At 36.0% G+C, this 20792-nt stretch overlaps 2 protein-coding genes and 1 pseudogene across 3 annotated transcripts; 1 reads left to right on the top strand and 2 right to left on the bottom strand.

Annotated features, from left to right (window-relative positions):
* Positions 1–3159: 3159 nt before the first annotated feature.
* LOC147281148 (haloacid dehalogenase-like hydrolase family protein) lies at positions 3160–12640 on the bottom strand. 2 transcript variants are annotated; one of them, XM_086246534.1, is made up of 28 exons: positions 12132–12635; positions 11486–11586; positions 11284–11340; positions 11098–11192; positions 10881–10980; positions 10394–10452; positions 10061–10185; positions 9623–9752; positions 9104–9191; positions 8841–8919; positions 8529–8589; positions 8327–8402; positions 8131–8241; positions 7947–8042; positions 7321–7443; positions 6988–7185; positions 6770–6871; positions 6512–6576; positions 6100–6193; positions 5783–5940; positions 5635–5684; positions 5401–5522; positions 5150–5257; positions 4896–4988; positions 4556–4592; positions 4095–4342; positions 3814–3963; positions 3160–3599 (listed from the first exon to the last, which is right to left on the bottom strand). In XM_086246534.1, the coding sequence occupies exons 1-28, from the start codon at positions 12490–12492 to the stop codon at positions 3435–3437; spliced, it is 3252 nt and encodes a 1083-aa protein (XP_086102660.1). In that variant the 5' UTR covers positions 12493–12635; the 3' UTR covers positions 3160–3434. The 2 variants fall into 2 exon arrangements, 1 of the variants encoding a protein (XP_086102660.1); XR_015122825.1 differs by lacking the exons at positions 3160–3599; positions 3814–3963 and having other exon boundaries at positions 4326–4342; positions 4556–4659; positions 12132–12640.
* A 3902-nt stretch (positions 12641–16542) lies between these two features.
* LOC147281147 (pentatricopeptide repeat-containing protein At5g48910 pseudogene) lies at positions 16543–18750 on the bottom strand (annotated as a pseudogene).
* Positions 18751–19304: 554 nt separating this feature from the next.
* Positions 19305–20708, top strand: LOC147281146 (putative pectinesterase 29). The gene is made up of 5 exons (XM_086246498.1): positions 19305–19504; positions 19591–19750; positions 19858–20076; positions 20202–20443; positions 20546–20708. Exons 1-5 carry the CDS (start codon positions 19305–19307, stop codon positions 20706–20708), a joined length of 984 nt encoding a protein of 327 aa, XP_086102624.1.
* The last annotated feature ends 84 nt before the right edge of the window (positions 20709–20792 follow it).

The raw sequence follows: 20792 nt of genomic DNA, 5'->3' as shown, positions 1-20792 counted from the left end.
ATTAAATAACAAAAATTCCTCATTAGTGAGAAATTAGTTGGGTTGGCTAGCTATACAATTCTTTGCATTTTGCATAATATTCTTACTTATCCCTTTTCTTAACCACTTGCAAAATTAGCCAATGAGGTTTCATTTGGTGTTCCCCACCAAAATAAAATACTTGTTAAAATAATTTGAATGGAACCAAATAAGTGGATAGAAAACTTGAACCAAAGTCCTGTGAGTTGTATGACTGCATAGGACAAGGAACCTTGATTGGTTCTGGTGCAGCCTTGCTCCCTAACATGGGTTTTATTGAATTTCTTATAACATGTTTGTCATTTACTTATTTTTAATTATTATTTATATTATTATTATTAATTTTCTCATCCATGGATAAGTATTTATGAATGTTTGAATTTGACAAGCAAACTATCTATTTGCTTCATCTGTCACAGAGGATGTTTTCTAAATTGTTAGGTTATTGACTCTGATGCAATGTAGCAGCATTTCCAACCTGAACTGGATAGTCAAGCCTCTATTGGTTCTCGTTGAGAGTGACTCCCACAACCGAAATGTAAAGTCTTGTGTTACTGTATATATATATAATGATACGAGTCTCTCCACCCATTCTCAATGAATGCTCGTATAACTACAATACCTAAAATGTAAAACCTAATGGTCTTGAAAAATTATGAAAATTGAAGACTTGAACTGCTTGATCTTTTGCAGAAACCAAAATTGCAAACACCAGTCTTAATAGATTTTCAGCTGCACGATTACAAACTTGGTCCATGCTTGAACCACTAAATCGATGGATGAGGAGCAAGTGGGTGCACAAAGCCAAATAGATAGTGCGTTGCACTAAATATTCAGAATCAGACAATAATGTTGGGAAGAAGATAAATATGGAATTTGGTGGAAGAAGCAGGTTTTAGGCTGTCAACTTCTAATATTATAATGTGTGTGTATGTGTGTGTGTTAAGCTTTAATTTAATTAATTAACCAATAACCAGACATGGTCCATTCACATGATTTGATTAAGTCTTAAGAGACTTGTCAAAGATTGATTCTATCTAATAATTATTTTCTTTTGTAGGTGCGCACTATTCAGGGGTGTAATCAATCTACTCCCCAGCTTAATATAAGTGATCACACACACTTTCATCATTTCATCAAATAAAGACTGCACACGGGTGCTTGTCTTGGTAAGCAATCCATCCCTTGCTTATCCAAGAACCATAATGATTAATGTGTTTGATATAAAACTAATAACAACAATTAAGGAGAATATCGCCTTAACCTTTTCAACAATAAGTTTCATACACATCAACGGCTCACATTCATTCACATGCATATGTACAGTGCAGTCTTCCACATGCCTACTGTTTTTTTGAAGCAAAACTTTTAGAGTAAATTACAATTTAATACCTCAACTTTACTTCGGATTTCAAGTTAGTACCTCAAGTTTAAAAAATTACAATTTCATGCCTCAACTTTTATTTTGTTTCAAGTTAATACCTCCACTAGATTTTCTGTCAATCGGCCGTTATCTTTAATGATATAGCAGAGATATATTTGTCTTTTCACCATAATTTTGTCAACTTAAACTCTAATTAGCCACCTAAGCTGCCACATGTAAAAAAAAATATTTTAATATTTTAAAAAACTTTAAATCATTTAAACAAAAAGTTTTTTTTGTCAAAAAAAAAAATCTTCAAACCTACCATCTCTCTCCCCAACTCCCTCACTCTTTCTGCAACTTTCTCTCCCCAGCTGTCTTCCTCCCCCCTCTCCCCTCTCCCCTCACCCCCGCCCCCAAACCCTCCTCCTCCCCTCGTCGGCCACCCCCCACCCAGTCCCAGCCTAATCGCACCCTCCCCCACCGCCCATGTCTCCCTCCCCATTCAGAGTTGAGATTTAAAAATGCCATAGCTTTAAACCTGAACAATCTTAATTCACATTCCACACACGCAATCAAACACAATTCAACTCAATTGGAAACAAGAAGCATCCACACCAAAACCCAGACCCAATTCACCATTTTCATTTGTTGGCTGCTGATGTTTGTAGGGATAGTTGATAAGCCAAAAAGAACCCAAACCAACCCACAACCTTCCCTTCCCTCCTAAACACACACCTCGCCGCCGACCCCACGCCGAGATCCAATCCGACAGCCACCCACCCTGTCTTTGTCTGAAGTCGTCATATTGGAGCAGATCCAGTCATTGTCGCCAAAACGCTACTCGGGGCGAAGGCTGGGGCAGATCTGAAAAGGAGGGAGATCTCGGATGTGCCAGCGGCGACGAGGAAGGGTCTGGGTTATGGGGAGGGCCTGGGTTGCAGGGAAGGGTTGGGTTGCCGGGGAGGGGCTGGGTTGTGGGGAGGGGATGGGATGGGGGTTGTGTTTTTGACCGAAAAAAGAAAAAGAATTTTTTTTGTAAATGATTTTTCTGTTTTTTTAATATAAAAATATTTTTTTTACATGCGGCTGCTTAGGTGGCTAATTAGAATTCAAATGGATGAAATTAAAGTGAAAAGACAAAATATTCTTGCCACGTTATCAAAAATAATGACTCACTAACAAATCTAACGGAGATACTAAATTGAAACAAAATAAAAGTTAAAGCATTAAATTGTAACTTTTTGAACTTAGAATACTAATTTAAAATTCGAGATAAAATTGAAGTAATAAATTGTAATTTATCCAAACTTCTAACAATGGTAATGAATATAAAAATAAGATAGATAGACAACCAAAAAGTCAAGGGAGGGAGAAGGAGGGGGTCTAACACAACTACACAAACAGTGGCAATTGGTGAAGTGATATACCCTGAAGATAAAAGGCTACACCTGGGCCTGGGAGGCCTTGTACACACCATGCAATAAGATTCACATGGTAACTCGTACAATCTAATTTGCTGAACCCAGGTATGAGTATGACACTTACATCAATATTCACTGTACAATCTTGTATAAGATTGGACATAGTGCATTAACTGCTCATGTCAGCCCTTTGTTACTGCTAATCAGTGTGCTGGACCTGGCTCAATGTGTAGAGGACTATGCCCTGTTCCCCTGGATCAGTTCATTAATTCTCCCCTGTTGTACCAGTCAATGCATAAATTCTTTGAATTTGTCAACATAAGCTGAGAGATGATTAAAGTAACTACAAAAGCCTTCCCAGGAAATAAATTCATACAATTCTGAAAGATAAAGTAACATGAGATGACCATGTTTTTCATATGCTTGAAGGGCAATAAGATTTTGAAAACCAGAATATTACAGACTGTGATCCATACTCATAATTTGACTGTGATCCATACTATAAGATTTCAAAGTACTACTTTCTTAAGTTTTTGGTAACTAACTGCTATATGCATTTTGGTATCCTATTTTCATGGTGAAACAAGCAATAGAAGGAGATATTACAAGATCTATACAAAATATCAATGTCAGCGTGCAACTGGTAGCTGTAAGCTGCTTGTGGAATTTTTGGGCTTTACAACATATTCAAGCGTGATTTCTTCTGGGTTGGATTCCGGAATTTCCTCATGGAAGGGTACTTCAAATAATAACGATTGGTATAAACAGACCTCATCTTCCTTGCAATAGTAAACCTGCAAAGATAAGCCAAGTTTATTTAACATCAAATCTGACAAATGGTGAGCTTAGCCTGTGCTAATCCTTTTTAATTGAACAGGCACGTGGTTTAACAGTAGTAGTACAAAAAAAGCATGTGGTTTAACAGTAGTCGTACAAAGAAAGAATGTGGTTCCACATTTGTCGAAACAGCTAAAAAATTCCATCTTTTCTTGGCAAAATAAGCCATACCTTGCAATTAATCCTCCCCAGAGAAGCTGTGGAAGAGGGTCTTCTAAAATGAAGAATTGCTGATCCTTCTGGACTAAGATATCCATCAAGGGGATCAATAGTAACTGCAGTTTCGGGCTCAGTTTCAACACTAAATTTACTGCGAGCTTCCTGCATTTAAAGCTTATACATGACAACTATGGAAAGGGCCATACTACACAAGAGAATTTGACAATAGGATGAGAAAATCACTACGATTTGGAAGCTGCAAGTGTGAGTGGTTTGAAATGAGAGAGGGTGACCTTTGAAAAATGATACCCTTCGGGCACTGATATTTGAATAGACAGGTTGCCCTCATTGGATGAACCACCATCAACTGTAATGGTCTGTGTGTCAACCGATGATCGCCTTCTGAGGCGTTTCAAAGATTTGGATTTTCCTATGGGAGGCTGAACCCCTTTCAGCTCTAAAGTAACAAGTTCAGCGTCTTCCTTGCTTAAGTCTAAATATCTGATTAGACTGTTGTTTGTATCGGCTATGAAAAGTCTTCCTGTAAAAATAAAAAATTATAAAACTTTGAATACAAGCTTGTTACTGATAGAAGGAATACATTTGAATCTCACTTCCTAATTTTCCATGATAGAAAGATAGAGAAGAGAACATCTAGAATTATTACAAGATTATAATGTGATTTCACAAAGGCATCCAAATATGACTGATGCAGAATTCTAAGTGGCATATGTAATTAAAAAGAAGGCATCACCATTTTTCGCTTCAACCATTCCTGCTGGCTCTGAAAGCTGGAAGAAGATATAGCTTATCAGCAGAATGAATCAATATGTTGACCCTTTAATCTGTTTTATTTTTCTGGATTGTGATACAACAAACAGGTGTAAATATATTATAATAAATGATTGAACTTATCCCATTGTCTTGGATCATTTAACAAACAGGTGTATATCTTATCTGCTAAATTCTATATAGTGTACACTAAGATCAGTCATAAACTTCATTGCAACCTGTGTAATTTTTGAGTAACTTAAATTCCTGCACTATTACTATCCAAAAGAATTCCTCGAATAAAAGCAAACATATTTTCCAACCTGAGCTTCTAGAGCTGTTCCATCCTTGAAACCAGATTTCCCTGTCCCTGCTAAGGTGCTAACTCTTTTACTACCTGGATCTAGCTTCTTTATCTGGAATTTGGAAAGAGAAAAGAATAAGTTAAAAGTTGACCACAAACTGCTAAAAGCTATCACAATATTTTCCAAGTTGAACTTTACATAAAAATTACTTGATGCCTTCAAAAGCGCATGCTACTTCATAAGATACATACTACTAGTCATGACCAAACTACCTTGTGGTTATAGCTATCTGCTACATAAATTTGACCATCCTTTGCACATAAAACGCCCAGTGGATGTTGAAGAAGCACTTCGGACCCTATTCCATCATGGTCACCAAACTGTAAAGAATTGACGCCATAGGAATCATTATAAGAAAACAGGTGTAATAGAAACAGATCATGTACAAAAGAAAACATGAACTTTAAGATATTTAATTAATGGCTGCATATGATGTCCATAATAGACTAGTTTTTAATATCACCCTAAACAAATTGTCTGAAAAAACTGGATCGCCACCAGCTAGCAATCTCGATCCTCCTGTTTTTAAATCAAGTGCCCTAATGGAGCTACTTTCACTATCAGCGATATAGAGCTCTGCCAGATCTACAATAACCCAAAAAATAGTTATGATCTGTGAAATTTGATTACATATATAAAAGAAAAAACTGATATCATGATTGAAAATCATGAACTGTTTCAGTTTACGATATATTACCAAGAGATAATGAAATTCCAGAAGGCTGTGCAAACGATGTGCTTGCAGAGCTATCCCAAGGACAAAACAAAATGACTGTCAAATTTGGAAGTACATACTAGCATAAAAATATTGATTACGTCATTGAGCATCTTCACATTATCTATACCTTGATCCATTCAAGTTCCTCTCATAACCATCACCACTAAATACTCTAGTAACTCCATCAACTGTATTGTGTTCCCAGATTTGATGGCTGCCAGCCATGGCTATATAAACTTTCTCATTTACCGGATGAAAGCAGGCATCCCATGGAGAGTTGAGGAGCTGACAGAATATAACTAGAAATTTTTCAATAAAATAGAGATGTTTATCCAAGAATTTTATAATTCAATTTAATTATTTTATATATATCACCAGAAGTTCTTTACTATTCCCAAACAAAAAAGGTTTTTAATCTTCAAAGTTCATGTGTTTTAATCTTGCCTGACTACTCCCTGTTCCTCCCCCTTGGTAATCAGATCCTTTGGTTCCATTTCCAGCGAGAGTACGCACTGTATCATCAACAAAATCAATTTCCCTACAACAACAGAAGCAAAATCATGACATAATCATTCATAAAAGGCCAATAGATGGATTAGCCCCAATTTAATCCCTTTTTTTTATTTTTATTTTTTTATAGTTGTGTAAGGGAACAAGCATGGGAAGTAAAACTTGAAATTGAAAAAGTTAATCATTCTTTACGGTACATGTTTCAGGAAAAAAAAAAGAGCTTCACAAATGTGAAGATTTCAGATAGTTCTTATTTATTATTATTTCTTATATACTCTAATAGCAGGAAACACAGCCAGCTACGCCTGTCAAATGAACAATGTATAGTTCTGTAGCCACCACGTACCTCAAAGCATGGTTTTCAGTGTCTGCAACATAGAGGAGATTTTTCTTTGCATTGTAAGCTAGGCCCTAGGAAAGCACATGACCAAAGGTTATGTGCATACAGCCAATATTCAAGATGAAACATGAGACGACAAACCTCAAAATGCATGTATGCATTCATAATGAAGGAGAGTACCAATTTAACGATCAGAAAATAACTCTATGGTCAACACAGTAGTTATAACTTATAACATGCTTTTAAAGACAACTCTTTCCTTACCTGAGGCCGATTAAAGGTGGCATCATCAAAAGAACCATCCCACAGACCTTCCTCTCCGGTACCAATTTGAACAATAAAATTCCCATCTAGATCAGTTACCACCTGAACTCCATGCACAACAGGATTCTTAGATAACAATCCAGTTCACATTCACTCGCTGCTATCTCAAATTAGCAGGAATAGAGAGAGGGAGTGAGGGAGGGAGGGAGGGAGCCTACTATGCGATTATGATTGCTGTCTGAAATGAAGAGCCTATTGTTTAGGACATCAACTGCCAGCTTTCCAGGAAACTTTAATGGAGATGTAAATAAACGAGGATCGTTATCTTTCTCCAAACTCAAAGGAATTGGTGCATTGTCCAACATCTTCTTTCTGCCATAATACAGAAGAGCTGCCTCCACCAAATCATCAAGATCCTTCCAAAAGAAAAGATTATGATTTATTGAGCACTTAGTGGAAATCCATGAAATTTATTCTAAATAGATTAAATTAAAACTACTACAAATAACAGTCTTGAAATGAAAGAAATATTTGGAAGAGGTTGTCAGTACCTTGCGGCGACCTTCACCTGATATTTGCGCAAGGAGCCTGCCATTGGGTCCAACAACAGCAAATGTTGGCCATGAATTCACACCTAGCTCTCGCCATAGATACATATCTCCATCATTGACAACCTAAAACAGTAAAAGGCATGCATATGAGAAACTTCAACATGCAATTAAAGATTTAAATAAACAGATTTTATCAGGAGTGTTCTGTTCAAATACTATTCACCACTTCTATGGTTGAGAAGCAAGAAATTCAATTGAACTCAATAATAATAACCCCTGTCCAACGAGGGAGGGGGGTTCCAGTGGTTTGCAACAGGGAAGGGGAATGCCGGCAATATTGTCGGCGGCTGGAAAGGGTGGGCATTTTGTGAGGACGAGGAGGAGACGGATGGAAGGGGAAAGAATTTGAAGGGTAAAATAGGAACTTTATTGCAAAGAAAAATTTCTGGTGGGTATAAAGAAAAATTAAGTGGGTCTACATAGCACTACATTAATTTATACATGTTATGCAATATTAAGCACATATTAAACCAAGAAAGATCATTGAATTGATTTAACAATAACATCAATGATAGGGAGAGACTATTTCTGCTTATATGAAGTACAAAGCATGAAATGAAGCTTACTGGGTGAGTGATGTCATAGCGTAACACTGCATTGCGAATGGCTTCTAAATCCTTCTCATTATCAAATTTTGCAGAATGTACTCCCACAACAGTGAACTGCATAAGAATGAGAAACAATTATATCTTTGAGATAGAAGACAGATCGAGAAATTTGAAATGAAAAGAAGCAGATAAAAAGGATTACCGGCATATCCTTGTACTTTTTCTCCAAAAACTCAAGATCTGGCAGGACATGCATACAATTTATACAACAATAGGTCCAGAAATCTAGCAGAACCACTTTTCCTTTCAGATCCTGCCAATTTTTTATTTATCAAAATTAAAGCTATAATATAAATCTTGGCTTAACCAAATAGAAGTTCAAGTTCAAAAAAAATTACCTTGCTAAACTTAATGGGAGCTGTATTCAACCAATCAAGTTTTGGTGGAAATTCTGGCACAATAGGAGCAGTTCTCCTTGCACAGTAAAAGATCATTCATTGAAGAATGTTATACATATATTTTTATGAACAGGAACAACAATAAAGACAGCTAGAACACAAAGCTTATTGAAAAAGGTTAGGCAGCGACATCCTTGTTTACCTGGTTTCAAGGTCAGATATATAGTTCACAAATTGTTGGATTCTTTCAAATTTGGATTCACCTAAAATTAATGAAAGAAAACAAAATTGTGGTTTTCATTTGTGCCCAAGTATGAATCAATAAAGACATACTTAATCAGATAATAAAAATTAGGTTTCAATTTAACTTATTCAAAATTATAGATTTAAAAAAATTAACAAAAAACGTACGAATTTCAAATGATAAAAAAGGAATAGGTAGACAATAAAACTGAAAAGAAAATGTAGCGGAGGGAAATAATATACCAAAAACAGAAGTTTGTGACATCAGTACCTTCCTTTTGTTCAATAGATGGCTTGTTGACCCCAAATATCATATTCCAAATAGCTTTAGGTGATGCATATTGCATTGCCTGTGCAGGAATCTCAGTAGAATATATAACTTATAGAAACTAGAATAAAAAAAGAAAAAAAAAATTTAAGATGTCATTTGTTGCATGTTTATGGTCATTTGAAAATTACAATGGATAAATTCAACATATCTCTCTCTCTCTCTCCTCTCTCCCTTGCCCAGAATTCTACTCTATTGAGTTATACCTTCCGGTTTGAGATGGTGAAAGCAAGACAAGACAAAGCAATCCCCAAGCTTGCATATCTCAATATATCTCGCCGAGAACCCTGCAACCTGTCCATAAATTATTCTGCAGCCTCAAGCTAAGGTGGTTCAATATGCTGTTCGTTCCATTGGAAAATGAAACTGTGTGATAAATATTCTCATGTTAACAGATGACACTACTTAATATTAAAATTGTAAATTATAAATCTTCCAATTTTCTTTTCAAGCAATGATTTTGTTTTGGGCCAGTTCAAGCAATGAAGTTGAACACCAAAAACAAAGAAGAAGCCACATTTTGGAGGACAGGACAGCTTTTCTGTTTTATCATTAATGCAAGTGCATGATAATTGTTCTCATTCAACTACATGACACTGACTCCACTCATCAATCAGATTGTAAGTATACCATCTTCTATAGAGTGTTCAAGCAATGAAGTTGATCTACCAAAATTATGACAATGAAGTCCCATTGAAAGGCTGCAATTACAGAACCCTTCTTACCCTCCAACCAAGAAAACCCCGTCATTGGCAGCACCATTGTTCTGTATCAACTGAGTATTTCTTTCTGTGAGCTGTGATGTTGCACCTTGAGATGAATTATAAAGAAATTGAGGTTCCTGCATCTTCCCATCTGCAGTGGCATGCCAACGTAAGATCTCATGTTCAATAGATATATATATAAGATTACCCTGTAAAAATGATAGGAAAATAGTAACGTTATAAACTTTTGAGACACCATCTTAATGGAACTACAATCCAAACTATAGATCAATCAGCTCCACCATTTATCAAAAAATAAGGAAGAGTTCCAATACAGAGGATGCCCCTCATAAGAAAATAGATCTTATAGTCCTTAAAAAATTGTACTAGTGTAGCTTCACCATTCAACATTATTGATGGTACAAAATGACATTGCAGCATATTCTCGGGACTACATACTATGGCCATCAGCGCCACCACTGAAAATATCATCAAGTGAAACATTTCCTATTTCATTTCGAATTAGGGATGGACCAGCAGTCTTTAGAGTCTCTTCTGATAAAGTAGTTTTGACAGCTATGCATCTGCAAGCAGCAGAAAAGATTAGCAGTTTCAACATAAACATAATCCTTAATTCTAAAGTTTTAAAAGGAAAAAGAAAAGCAATAGAAGCGGCACAAAGATGATTAATACACTTGGTGATACAAGGTTAAAAAGAAGAGATCCAACTCAATATGTTGATTCATTTCCAACAATTTAATTGAATCCAATATGGAAAATTTACAAATTTACCTCATATTTGCAGCTTTGGCAGCCTGCACTCCAGCTAGTGCATCCTCAATAACAATACACTGCCAAAACATAGGCAGACATATAACCCGAAATAACCATGAAAATGGAAAGAAGTGAAAAAAAGCAACAAGATATATTTTTGAAGATACAGAAATATGTGCTGATAAAGGTCAAGTACAGTTACCCATTAGAGGATCAAGAGAACTTCCTTAAAGACAAGCGTAGAACAGAATAAGATACAGAACAACCTCTTTATTTAGCCTATGGTAAAATCTAATAGAAGCAACCTTTCATGGAAAATTTTGCACGGCAGTTAAGAAAACAAGCCTTTATTATTATAGCTTTAGACTTTTATTATATTTATCTCTTTTTTTATTTTTCGTTTTGGTGAAGGGCGATTGCAATGATGAGTGATGTTTTCAAATTTCTCCTACTCCATTATTGAAAAATATTATTTCTAACAAAATTGCAGAATCTTCTGGTGTACCTCACTAGGGAGCACATCCAAGATCTTTGATGCAGCCAGGAAGATATCAGGAGCAGGTTTCAGTTTCTCAAAGGCATCTGCTGACACAATTGCATCAAACCTGATAAAAGATGATAACAAAATAACTGGAGTAAAATTAATGATCCTAAAAAAATGAAAATTATTAGATACTACTACACAAACTTGAGACGCACAGCATATGACTAAATGGCCTTACATTGACAATGGTAAATTGGCAGCAGCTAGGTTTGCATTAACCTTGATTCGATCAGCACTAGATGCAACAGCAACTTTAAGGCCTTTGCTTTTACACTGTTTTACAGCAGAGCATATTATTAAAGAATAACTAAATGGAGTAGCAGGGTAGTAAGATTATTTCAATTAAGAGTGATTTCCTAGATACCTGAGTAATGAGTTCAAGGGCACCTGGGAAACCTATTCCAGAATTTGGTTTAGCATACTACAAGAAACAGAGAAAAATATAAGGGGTTAGTCCCAACTTGATGACTAAAATTAGTGTCATATCAAGATATAGTCACATTGCATTATATTGATAACATTATAAATAAAGAATAGTCAAAAGTGAAAATACAGTTATCAATAACCTTATCCAAATATATCTCAAAGAACCTCTTCTTTGCTGCCTCAGTATTGAATCCCTTTACCCCCTTAGCAGAAGCAACACCTCCTAAGAAATTTGCTTCACCTAGTACATTTATGCAAAATGGGCAACATTAGAAAAATAAAAAAGATTGTTCATAACAAACTTTAGACCTAGTAGATCAGAATATTGGTCCATCACATATACTATTCTCACATTATAGTTTTCATAAATTGTTTATCAATATCACCAGGTAAGCAGGCGTATGTAACAATGTAGTTACACAAAAACATAATGGGCAGTTAAGCAGATAAAAGATCAGATAATAAGAACAAATTACATTACTTAGTTCATTGCAACCTGTACCCATGCTAACTGGCACAAATAACCCCAAAGTTTCAACTGACTGACAATTTTCTTTTTTCCACAATAGTTAATAATAGGGTATTGTTAGTAATTTAGAAAGGCCAAAATTAAAGGGACCCTCATCTTAATTTTCAAATACAAATCATTGAACTGGCAACTACAAAATTCACCACCACATTTCTTATAGTTTTGTATGCATTTTTAAAGTAGACAAGTCAAAGAAATATGACACATACGAAAAACTACATCAATGCAAAAAATTTCAAACTCCAAAGAAATTTTACCAGTTCCCATGAATGGCACAAAGTCCTCCACAGTGACCTCAACCCCCATCTCAGCGAAAACGTCCACTGCAGCCCTTCTAGAAGGCTCTTCACTATTGCAGAGCACTCCATCCATGTCAAACAACACAGCAGAGACCTTCCCCCACTCACTCCCTGAAAATTCTTGAACATTTTTCTCTTCCACTTTCACACATTTCACAACCATTTTCTTCGAGAAGACGAACCGTTTTGGCCTCCATTGGAAGAGGCAGGTTGAGACTGAAATGGGTCTTGGTCCTTTTGAGTTAGCATATAAGGAGAAGATCTTGGTGGTTCGTGCGACAGAAGAGGGTGGTGATAGTAGTTTCATGGCCATTGCCATGGGAGGTTTGAGTTGATTCTGTTTTCGAGTGGCGGGGAGGGTGATTTCTTATAATTTGTCTTATTGGGACGAAATTACCCTTCTTGTTTCTTGAAATGTCTGCTCAAGAAACCATGGGCTTCTCGTAATTTCGAAATTTTCGTGTGGTTTTACCGGTAGTTCACGCGAAATCGAAATTGTTTTTAGTGGTGGAAAAATGGGCTCAAATTCAATTTATTATGATATTATCCACTTGTTCAAGCATCCTGCATCCCCTCCATAAATTGTAATATATTTTTGGTCTTTTTTTTTTTTTTTTTTTTAATTTAACAATATATTTCTCATTTGTGCTGTTGTCTGCTAAATGGGCTGGGTCACTATAAGCTCGACATAAGTTTGGATCTTAAGCCATAATTGGGCCTCAGTAGCCCAAACACCACATTTTATCATTCAACTGGTTTGGTAGAAGCTTGAGAGATGGAGCTGGATCTTAATGCACCATAACTATTAACTAGAGAGTAGAGAGTAGAGAGTAGAGAGTCTAGAGACTAGTATTTTTGTGATCAAAGCCAGATAAATTTCAAAAAAATTATTATATTTAATGACATTATAATTCTGTCATCCAACCATCACTATGTATATAATGTATTGCTTGCATATAGTGAGTGCAACTGTGTGCTATAGAAGTGGCACATACTTGTGGAACCCTATAATGCCAACATATATAATATATCAAAGTTTAATATAAATAGGGTAATGTTAGAGAGACCATGTCATTGTACCATATGATGTGGCTTTTTAGTCATTCTTAATCTCTTCCCCTCTCTTTCTCTCTCTTTTTAGATTAGGAAGTCACATCATGTGGTACCAGTACCACTAGGGGTGTGTTTCGGCCGGATCGGATCGGAAATAGGGTGTTCCAATTCCAATCCAAAAAATTTTGGAATGAAATTTATGTTCCAATTTCCATTCCAAAAAATCGGAATTTCAACATCTCATTCCGATTCGGAATTTTCGGATTTCTCGGAATTTTCGGAATTTTTCGGAATATAACATTTTCGGAACTTTCGGATAAAATTTGAAATTTTCGAATAAAAAATCGGAATTTTCACATTTTCATAATATTTTTTAGAACATGTTTGGATTTTTTTTTAGAATAATGATGAAATTAACAAACAAACAAAAATTAAAAGACAATAGATTATGATGCATTTCAATATTTATATTAAAATGTAATTAAAATATATGTCCAATTTAAAAAGAAAATTCAAAATATTAATTTAAATAACATTTAGAACCATACCATCTCATACCATTACCATAAAAAAAATCTAGAAAAGAAGGAAAAAAAAAGATGCAATTTAGCAAGTTTTTCATTGCTAGATTATGTATGTTAAGAAATAAATTATGTATGATATATATTGTGTATGTTTAATGCTATATATTATATATTATAACATACATATTATATAAGAGAAATAAATGTCACTATGAATGTATAATAGGCTTAATAGCACATATCTAGAGGTGGGGGATTAATCTTTGGAGCTCATCCAACATTGTTAGAATAAATGTCATTAGTAGATACATGTTACTCACATATATATATCATGTTTGAAATTTTGAAAATAATAAGCTTAAATATTTAGTAATTAGTAATTACAATTGGTAAGATATTCCAGTTGGAATAACTGTAGAATTGCTCCATATCTTCAATTCCCCTCCCTAATAAAAAAAAAATAGTAATTACATGTACGGAAAATGTGGGTGCATGTTTGTGTTACCAACTTACCATTTATGTTATTATGATACACATATATTTATAATGTACATATGTTTATATTAATAGTATTAGTCATCTTTTTTAAAATATATGTTATATGTATCATACTAAATAAATGATAAAATATATAATATGGAATAAATTGGCATAATTTTGGAAATATTGGATCGGAATGCCCTCGGAACATTTCGGAATTTTTTGGATCGGAATCGGAATTTACATAAACATTCCAATTCCAATCCAATTTTTTTCGGAATTTTCGGATTTCGGCATTTTCGGATTCGGCAATTTCAGATTCGGAATAAAATTAGAAATTTTCATATAGGAATCGGTCGGATTCGGATTTTCCAATCCAAATCACACCCCTAGGTACCACAAATGTGGTACGTACAATGACATGGTCCTAGCATCACCCATATAAATAACACCCCCAAAACCTCACACCATTATTGACCAAATGGATTGATTTATTTTTATTTTTACTCTTATCCACATTTATTACGTACGTTGGTTGGCCACTTTGGACCAGACGTGCAAATGAATAAATGATGCCCTCCCAATAAGGCCGAAGAAATTGTGATCACTTACTCCACTATTTTTGGCACTCATATTAGTGCCCATAATCAAAATTTTACCCTTTTCACTAATCATAATTATGCAGAGATCGATATTAATTTCTTCTATAAATTCTCTACCTTGAATTCAGTATGTTCACCATCTCTATCAAACAACTAGCAAAGGTTAAGAAAGAAGGGTAAGGTATGCTAAGAATTTGAGTTTAATTTGCTTTGATTAGTGTTTGATTAATTATGTGTTATATTTAATTGCTATGAGCCTATGGTCGATTATTGAATTCAAGTACCTGTGCAGGTTAATCATGAAGACAATACTTGCTATTGGATTTGTATTTTTATCATGCATTCAAGGTGATCATGCCAAAAGGTTTTTATCGGAGGAGGGGAAGAAAGAGAATACAGTAACACCTATTAACAAGGATATTAGTGTAGGCAATGTTAAGCCAAATGATGAAAGTGGGAACACAGGCAAGAATGGAAATCCATTAAGTGGCTCAGTTCCAACAGTGAAAGCCAATAATGAAGACAAGAACACCAAAGCTGGTGATAGTAAAAATATCAACAAAGATGATGAGGGGATTAATGAAAGTTATGGGAGTTATGGCAATCCTTCAGGATCATCAACTGACACCCACCGTATTTATACAAATGGTCATTGCGAGCCTAATAAAAATTGTTAAGCTGCATAAATTGTATCATGTGTACTAAAGTCTAGTATGTTTTAGAAAATAGTGTGTGGAGAGTAATAAATACCCTCTAATGATCAGTCCTAACGCTGTAAATTTAAATAAAAACCATGAGGTCCATGACTCTCCATGATATGTGATGTGGTGTGTGGATCTATAATTTGACCCAAAATTAAGCAGTTAACGTGTCCAAGATATCTTACATCTAGCTAGCTAGTTAGTGATCTATTATATATATATATATATATATGTTTACTGTTGCTGCTATTGCATAGGGAAGCTGTTTTGATTAGTGTCAAGGCTGTTAAACTGTCTAAAATGTCCTTCTCCAACAAATGGTAAAATAAGAGTTAATTAGAGTTAACCCTAACCACCCGGCCAAAAAAAAAAATATATCCCTAACCTAATCTATGGATCAGTTGTACTTATATCTTGATCTTTGTTTCTCTGCGTCTTCCTAATCAAAATTTAAGAGTTAAGAGAACCCTAACTTATTACCAGTTGTGTTAGGGACGCATAATGATTTAGTTTTGTGCTGCGCAACAGAGCATTGTCAGCGTGATTACTACATATGCAATCCATACACCAAGGAGTGGGTTGCTCTTCCTCCCAACCCTCGAGTCCACGTGTATGTAGTAGGCGTAGGATTCATCTGTGATAGTACGTAGTAGTAGTAGTAGTGTATTCATTAATAGGTGGAAGGTTGTGCAAATAGTTCCCGGATCACGAGATTTAGGGTTTCATGTGTTTCGACCCAAATAATGAGGATATCCTGTATTTACGAAACCTTGATCGGCATGTAATTATAATGTGCAACTTTCTTGCAAGAACGTTAGAGATGGCTACATATAGTCCACGTTTTGTGTCAGAATCTTTGCTTTACCCATTTGTGCATTTGTGCTCCCATGGTGACCCACACCAGTTCCTAAACTCTAGATTCACACCCACACTCTACACTGGTTTTACTACCCCTGTTATTTATTATGGCAAATAGATAGACAGAACATAGTTGTAGCTTTGCAGGAAGATTTATTAAAAGTTTCACATTAGATTGTTGCTTACCTTAATGTCTTCCACAGAAAATGATATTGCAGCCAATGTTAAGCTAAACACCATGAGAAACTCCGTGACTGTTGTGGTGTGTTAGATGAGGATGTAAGGGTGTATAAACTCTATCAATTCATTGAGCTCTATATATGATGTTTTACAATTTAAGACCTTACCAAAAATCCTTACATGAACATCTTCCATTTCTAAAATGATGATAGCGCACACGGTCCCTCACAATTATATCACGGTTGTATACTTGTGAAAACAGCTTTATGGCAGAATGACAGTCCTCACAAATCCTCAAGTTCTTCATAATACGAATGGTTGTTCCAGGTGTTGTATTGAGAACTCCAAAAGCAATTGCAAGCTTTTCACTGTGGTACTGCAGTGCAGTTTCCTTCTCCTCCTCTTCAATGTCAAACAAAACTTGGGGGGTATTTGGTGAATAACCCTCTTTTTGCAGTCTCTCTATGATCGTTTCCAGCACCAAATAGACCTCCTTCATTTGTGGGTGTGACCCATCTCCCATTTTGAATTCATGTACTATGCCACCAATATCAACCATGCTAATTCCAGGACTTGTCTTTATCCCCCTTTCCTTCATCAATTTTCTTACTTCTGCAACATCATCCCACCTACCTGCCTTTGCATAAATGTTAGATAACAGTGCATAACGACCGCTGTTTTGTGGCTCCAATTCGAGCAAAATCCTCCCCACTCTCTCACCCATTTCAACATTTCCATGTATCCTGCAAGCACCTAACAGGGCCCCCCAAACAGCTGCATTGGGTTTGACAGGCATTGAATTTATAAGCTGCTCAGCTTCTTCCAATAGCCCTGCCCTTCCAAAGATATCAATCACACACCCATAGTGCTCCACCTCAGGCTCAATACCATGCACTTTCTTCATAGAACTAAAAACTTTAAGACCTTTATCAACAAAACCCACATGAGCACAAGCATTTAGGACACTCACAAACGTAATTCCATTCGGTTCTGAACTCTTCTGCATCTTATAGAAAAGCTCAATTGCGTCCTCTGCTCGGCCGTGCATAGCAAGCCCCCCAATCATGGCATTCCATGTGGAAACCTCTTTGTGTCTGATGTTTTCAAACACTTCCCATGCCATGTCAATCCGCCCACATTTGGCATACATATCAAGCAAAGCAGTCCCCAGAACTGCATCCAACTGAATGTCGTTCTTCTTGATGTAAGCACAAACCCACTTTCCTTGATCAAGTGATCCCACATTGGCACATGCAGCTAGCACACTTGACAACATAAATTTTCTTGGACTAATTTTCTCCTTTTGCATCTCATGGAAAATTTCCAATGCCTCCTTGTGATACCCTCCTTTTATATAACCATCAATCATAGCACTCCAAGATATCTCATCCTTGTCACTCATTCTATCAAACAACTCCCTTGCCTCTTTCAACATGCCACACCTAGCAAGACCACTCACCATTGCATTCCAAGAACCAACATTTTTACTTGGCATATGCTTTTCAAACAATTCTTTAGCTGCTTCCACATCTTCACATTTCATGTACCCATCGATCATGGCATTCCAACAAATAACATCCGATTCCGGAGCCTCATCTAGCATTCTCCTTGCCTCCTCAACCAGCCCAAAAGATGCATACATCTGAATCCCAGCACTTCTTATGTGCCCATCTTCACCAAGCTGATGTTTGACAACATGGGCATGGATTTGCACACCTTCCTCTACAGCTTGAACCAATTTGCAGGCCTTAAACAATATAGGATAGGTGAACTTGTTAGGCCTAGCATTATTCATAGCCACCATCTTACAATAATATGATATAGCATCCAGGGCCTCATTGCTCTCTAAACACCCTTTGATCACAATATTCCATACAAACACATTGGGCCTCGACACATAATGGAAGACCCTCAAAGCAAATTCAAAGTTTCTGAAATTGGGATTTGCATAGCACTTTACAAGGGTGCCTGCTACATAATGGTCTTGAAAGTGGCCTGACCTTAGTACAACACCATGGGCTTGCTTGAGATGTTGAAGAGAAGTGGTGCATTTTGTGTTTAAGATGTCTAAGATTGTTTTCTGGGAGAGTTTGGAGGTGCCTACTCTGTTCTCTGTTGAGGGTTCTTTTGGTTTGAGGTGATAAGGAAGATTTGTGGTGGTGGTGGTGGATGTGTTCATCTTTGCTCTGTTATCCAGTCTTGGTTTAAGATACAGAATATAAAGTCGTCAGCCGACCAAAAAGAATATAATGTCAAACTCAGATTACATGTCGTTTGTAGCTTTTCGAAATAACGACATGTTGTTCAACCTTTTAAAGCGCTTCAGCACTGAACGATATGTCGTATTTTTGTTGATTTGTTGTGGTGGGAAATATTACCAAACCACACTTAAAAATCATTTGTTGATATCGATCCAACAAAATATATGATGAATATAAATTATATCAAAAAGTAAATTAACGTGACACAAACTATTAGACGTGGGGAGGGATAAACTCAATTAGGCAAGTAACATAATGCAAAAGAAAAACGTCGTTATGCTTTTGACCAAGAAGTTGACTAAGACATTAAACTAATTTCCATAAATCGATGTTTGCGTGTCAAAAACTTGAATTGTACAGTAGATGTAAAACCAAGAATTTTCTTCATCTTTCTCAATTCAAGCAAAGTGCTAGTCTGCTAGGTTCTCATTGTTGCAATCTGCGAAGTTTATATATCTTCAAGTTTTGCAATATGCAATCGTTTATATCAAAGATATTGGCTCTCTTCCTTTTCTTGGGTGCATTGGATGCATGTTATGATGTTACACGTACCATCATAGTCGATAAGAATGGTCTAGGAAATTTTACTACAGTGCAGCAAGCCATTGATTCCATACCATCAAATAACATGATGTGGAGTACTCGGATTCATGTCAACTCTGGTACCTATGTGTAAGTAACATATTATTTCAGAGCTTTTATTTTAAGATATGCAATAAATTCCATATGCTGATTATTTGTTCTTTATTTTATACCAGTGAAAAAGTTGTAATCCCTCAAGACAGACCTTGTATTATTCTTGAAGGAGACCAAAATCGTCTTACTACGATCGAATACGGAGATGCTGGCAGTGTTGTTGAAAGTCCCACATTTAAGTTGCTTGCAAATAATTTTGTGGCACGTTATATAACATTCAAAGTTAAGTATATAGATTCAGATTCTCTACTTGTTTTTTGCTTGATTTGTAATTTTAATAGTATATTGAGCCTAACTTCACACTTTGGTGATTACTTTGGTCCTAACAGAACACATATAATGCTCTTCTGCAACCGGACATAGAAGAGAGGAAAGTTACTTGGGCACCTGCGGCTTCAATTGGTGCAGACAAAGCAAGCTTTTATCATTGTGCCTTCATTAGCTTGCAAGACACATTGAGTGATGCCATGGGTCGTCACTACTTTTACGACTGCTATGTTGAAGGTGCAATAGATTTCATTTGGGGCAATGGCCAATCCATATATGAGGTTAAAAGCCTTAGTTTTTCTCCTATTCATCTCCCTAACACCACCAGAAAAATTGGCTATTTTTTGGTCTCTGAAAAAATGATACATTTAGTTACATGGACTTACACTCAGATATACATTTGCAGAAATGTCAGATAAATTCAACAACATGGAAAATCGGTGGTGCTGGTTATATTACAGCGAATGGTCGCGATAGCGCAAACGAAACTACTGGTTTTGTGTTCAAACAATGTAATGTGTCCGGTTCAGGCCCTATATTTCTAGGAAGGCCACACAGAAAATACGCTAGAGTGTTGTTTGCTGGGACATATATGGATGATATTATTGTCCCAGAGGGTTGGAACTTAGCATGGAGTGCTGGTTTTGAGTAAGTTCTTTCTTTCCTATTTGAATTTTTGTTCATGATTAAGAGAATGATTATGCTTGTTTAATGTATGCTCTTTTTTGTTTTTGACATTGTATTCAATAGGAATTTAACCACATTTTCAGAGGCAAATTGCAGTGGACCTGGAGCAAACATGTCTAAACGTGTCCAGTGGGAGAAGAAACTATCGAACCAGGAAGTGATAAACTTAGCAAATGCAACTTATTTCATAAACCAAGATGGATGGTTGGATAAGCAACCGGAATAACAAATCAAAACATAAAGCCTCGTCCAGTGGGATGTTACTATTTTCTTCTGTACTGCACATGTTACTTTTTTTTGGACTGATCAT

The sequence above is a fragment of the Dryas octopetala genome, chromosome 6, assembly GCF_963921425.1.
Source record: "Dryas octopetala chromosome 6, drDryOcto1.1, whole genome shotgun sequence".
NCBI lineage: Eukaryota > Viridiplantae > Streptophyta > Magnoliopsida > Rosales > Rosaceae > Dryas > Dryas octopetala.
Note: the sequence above shows the minus strand (reverse complement) of the source record. Positions and strands in the feature narration are given on the sequence as shown.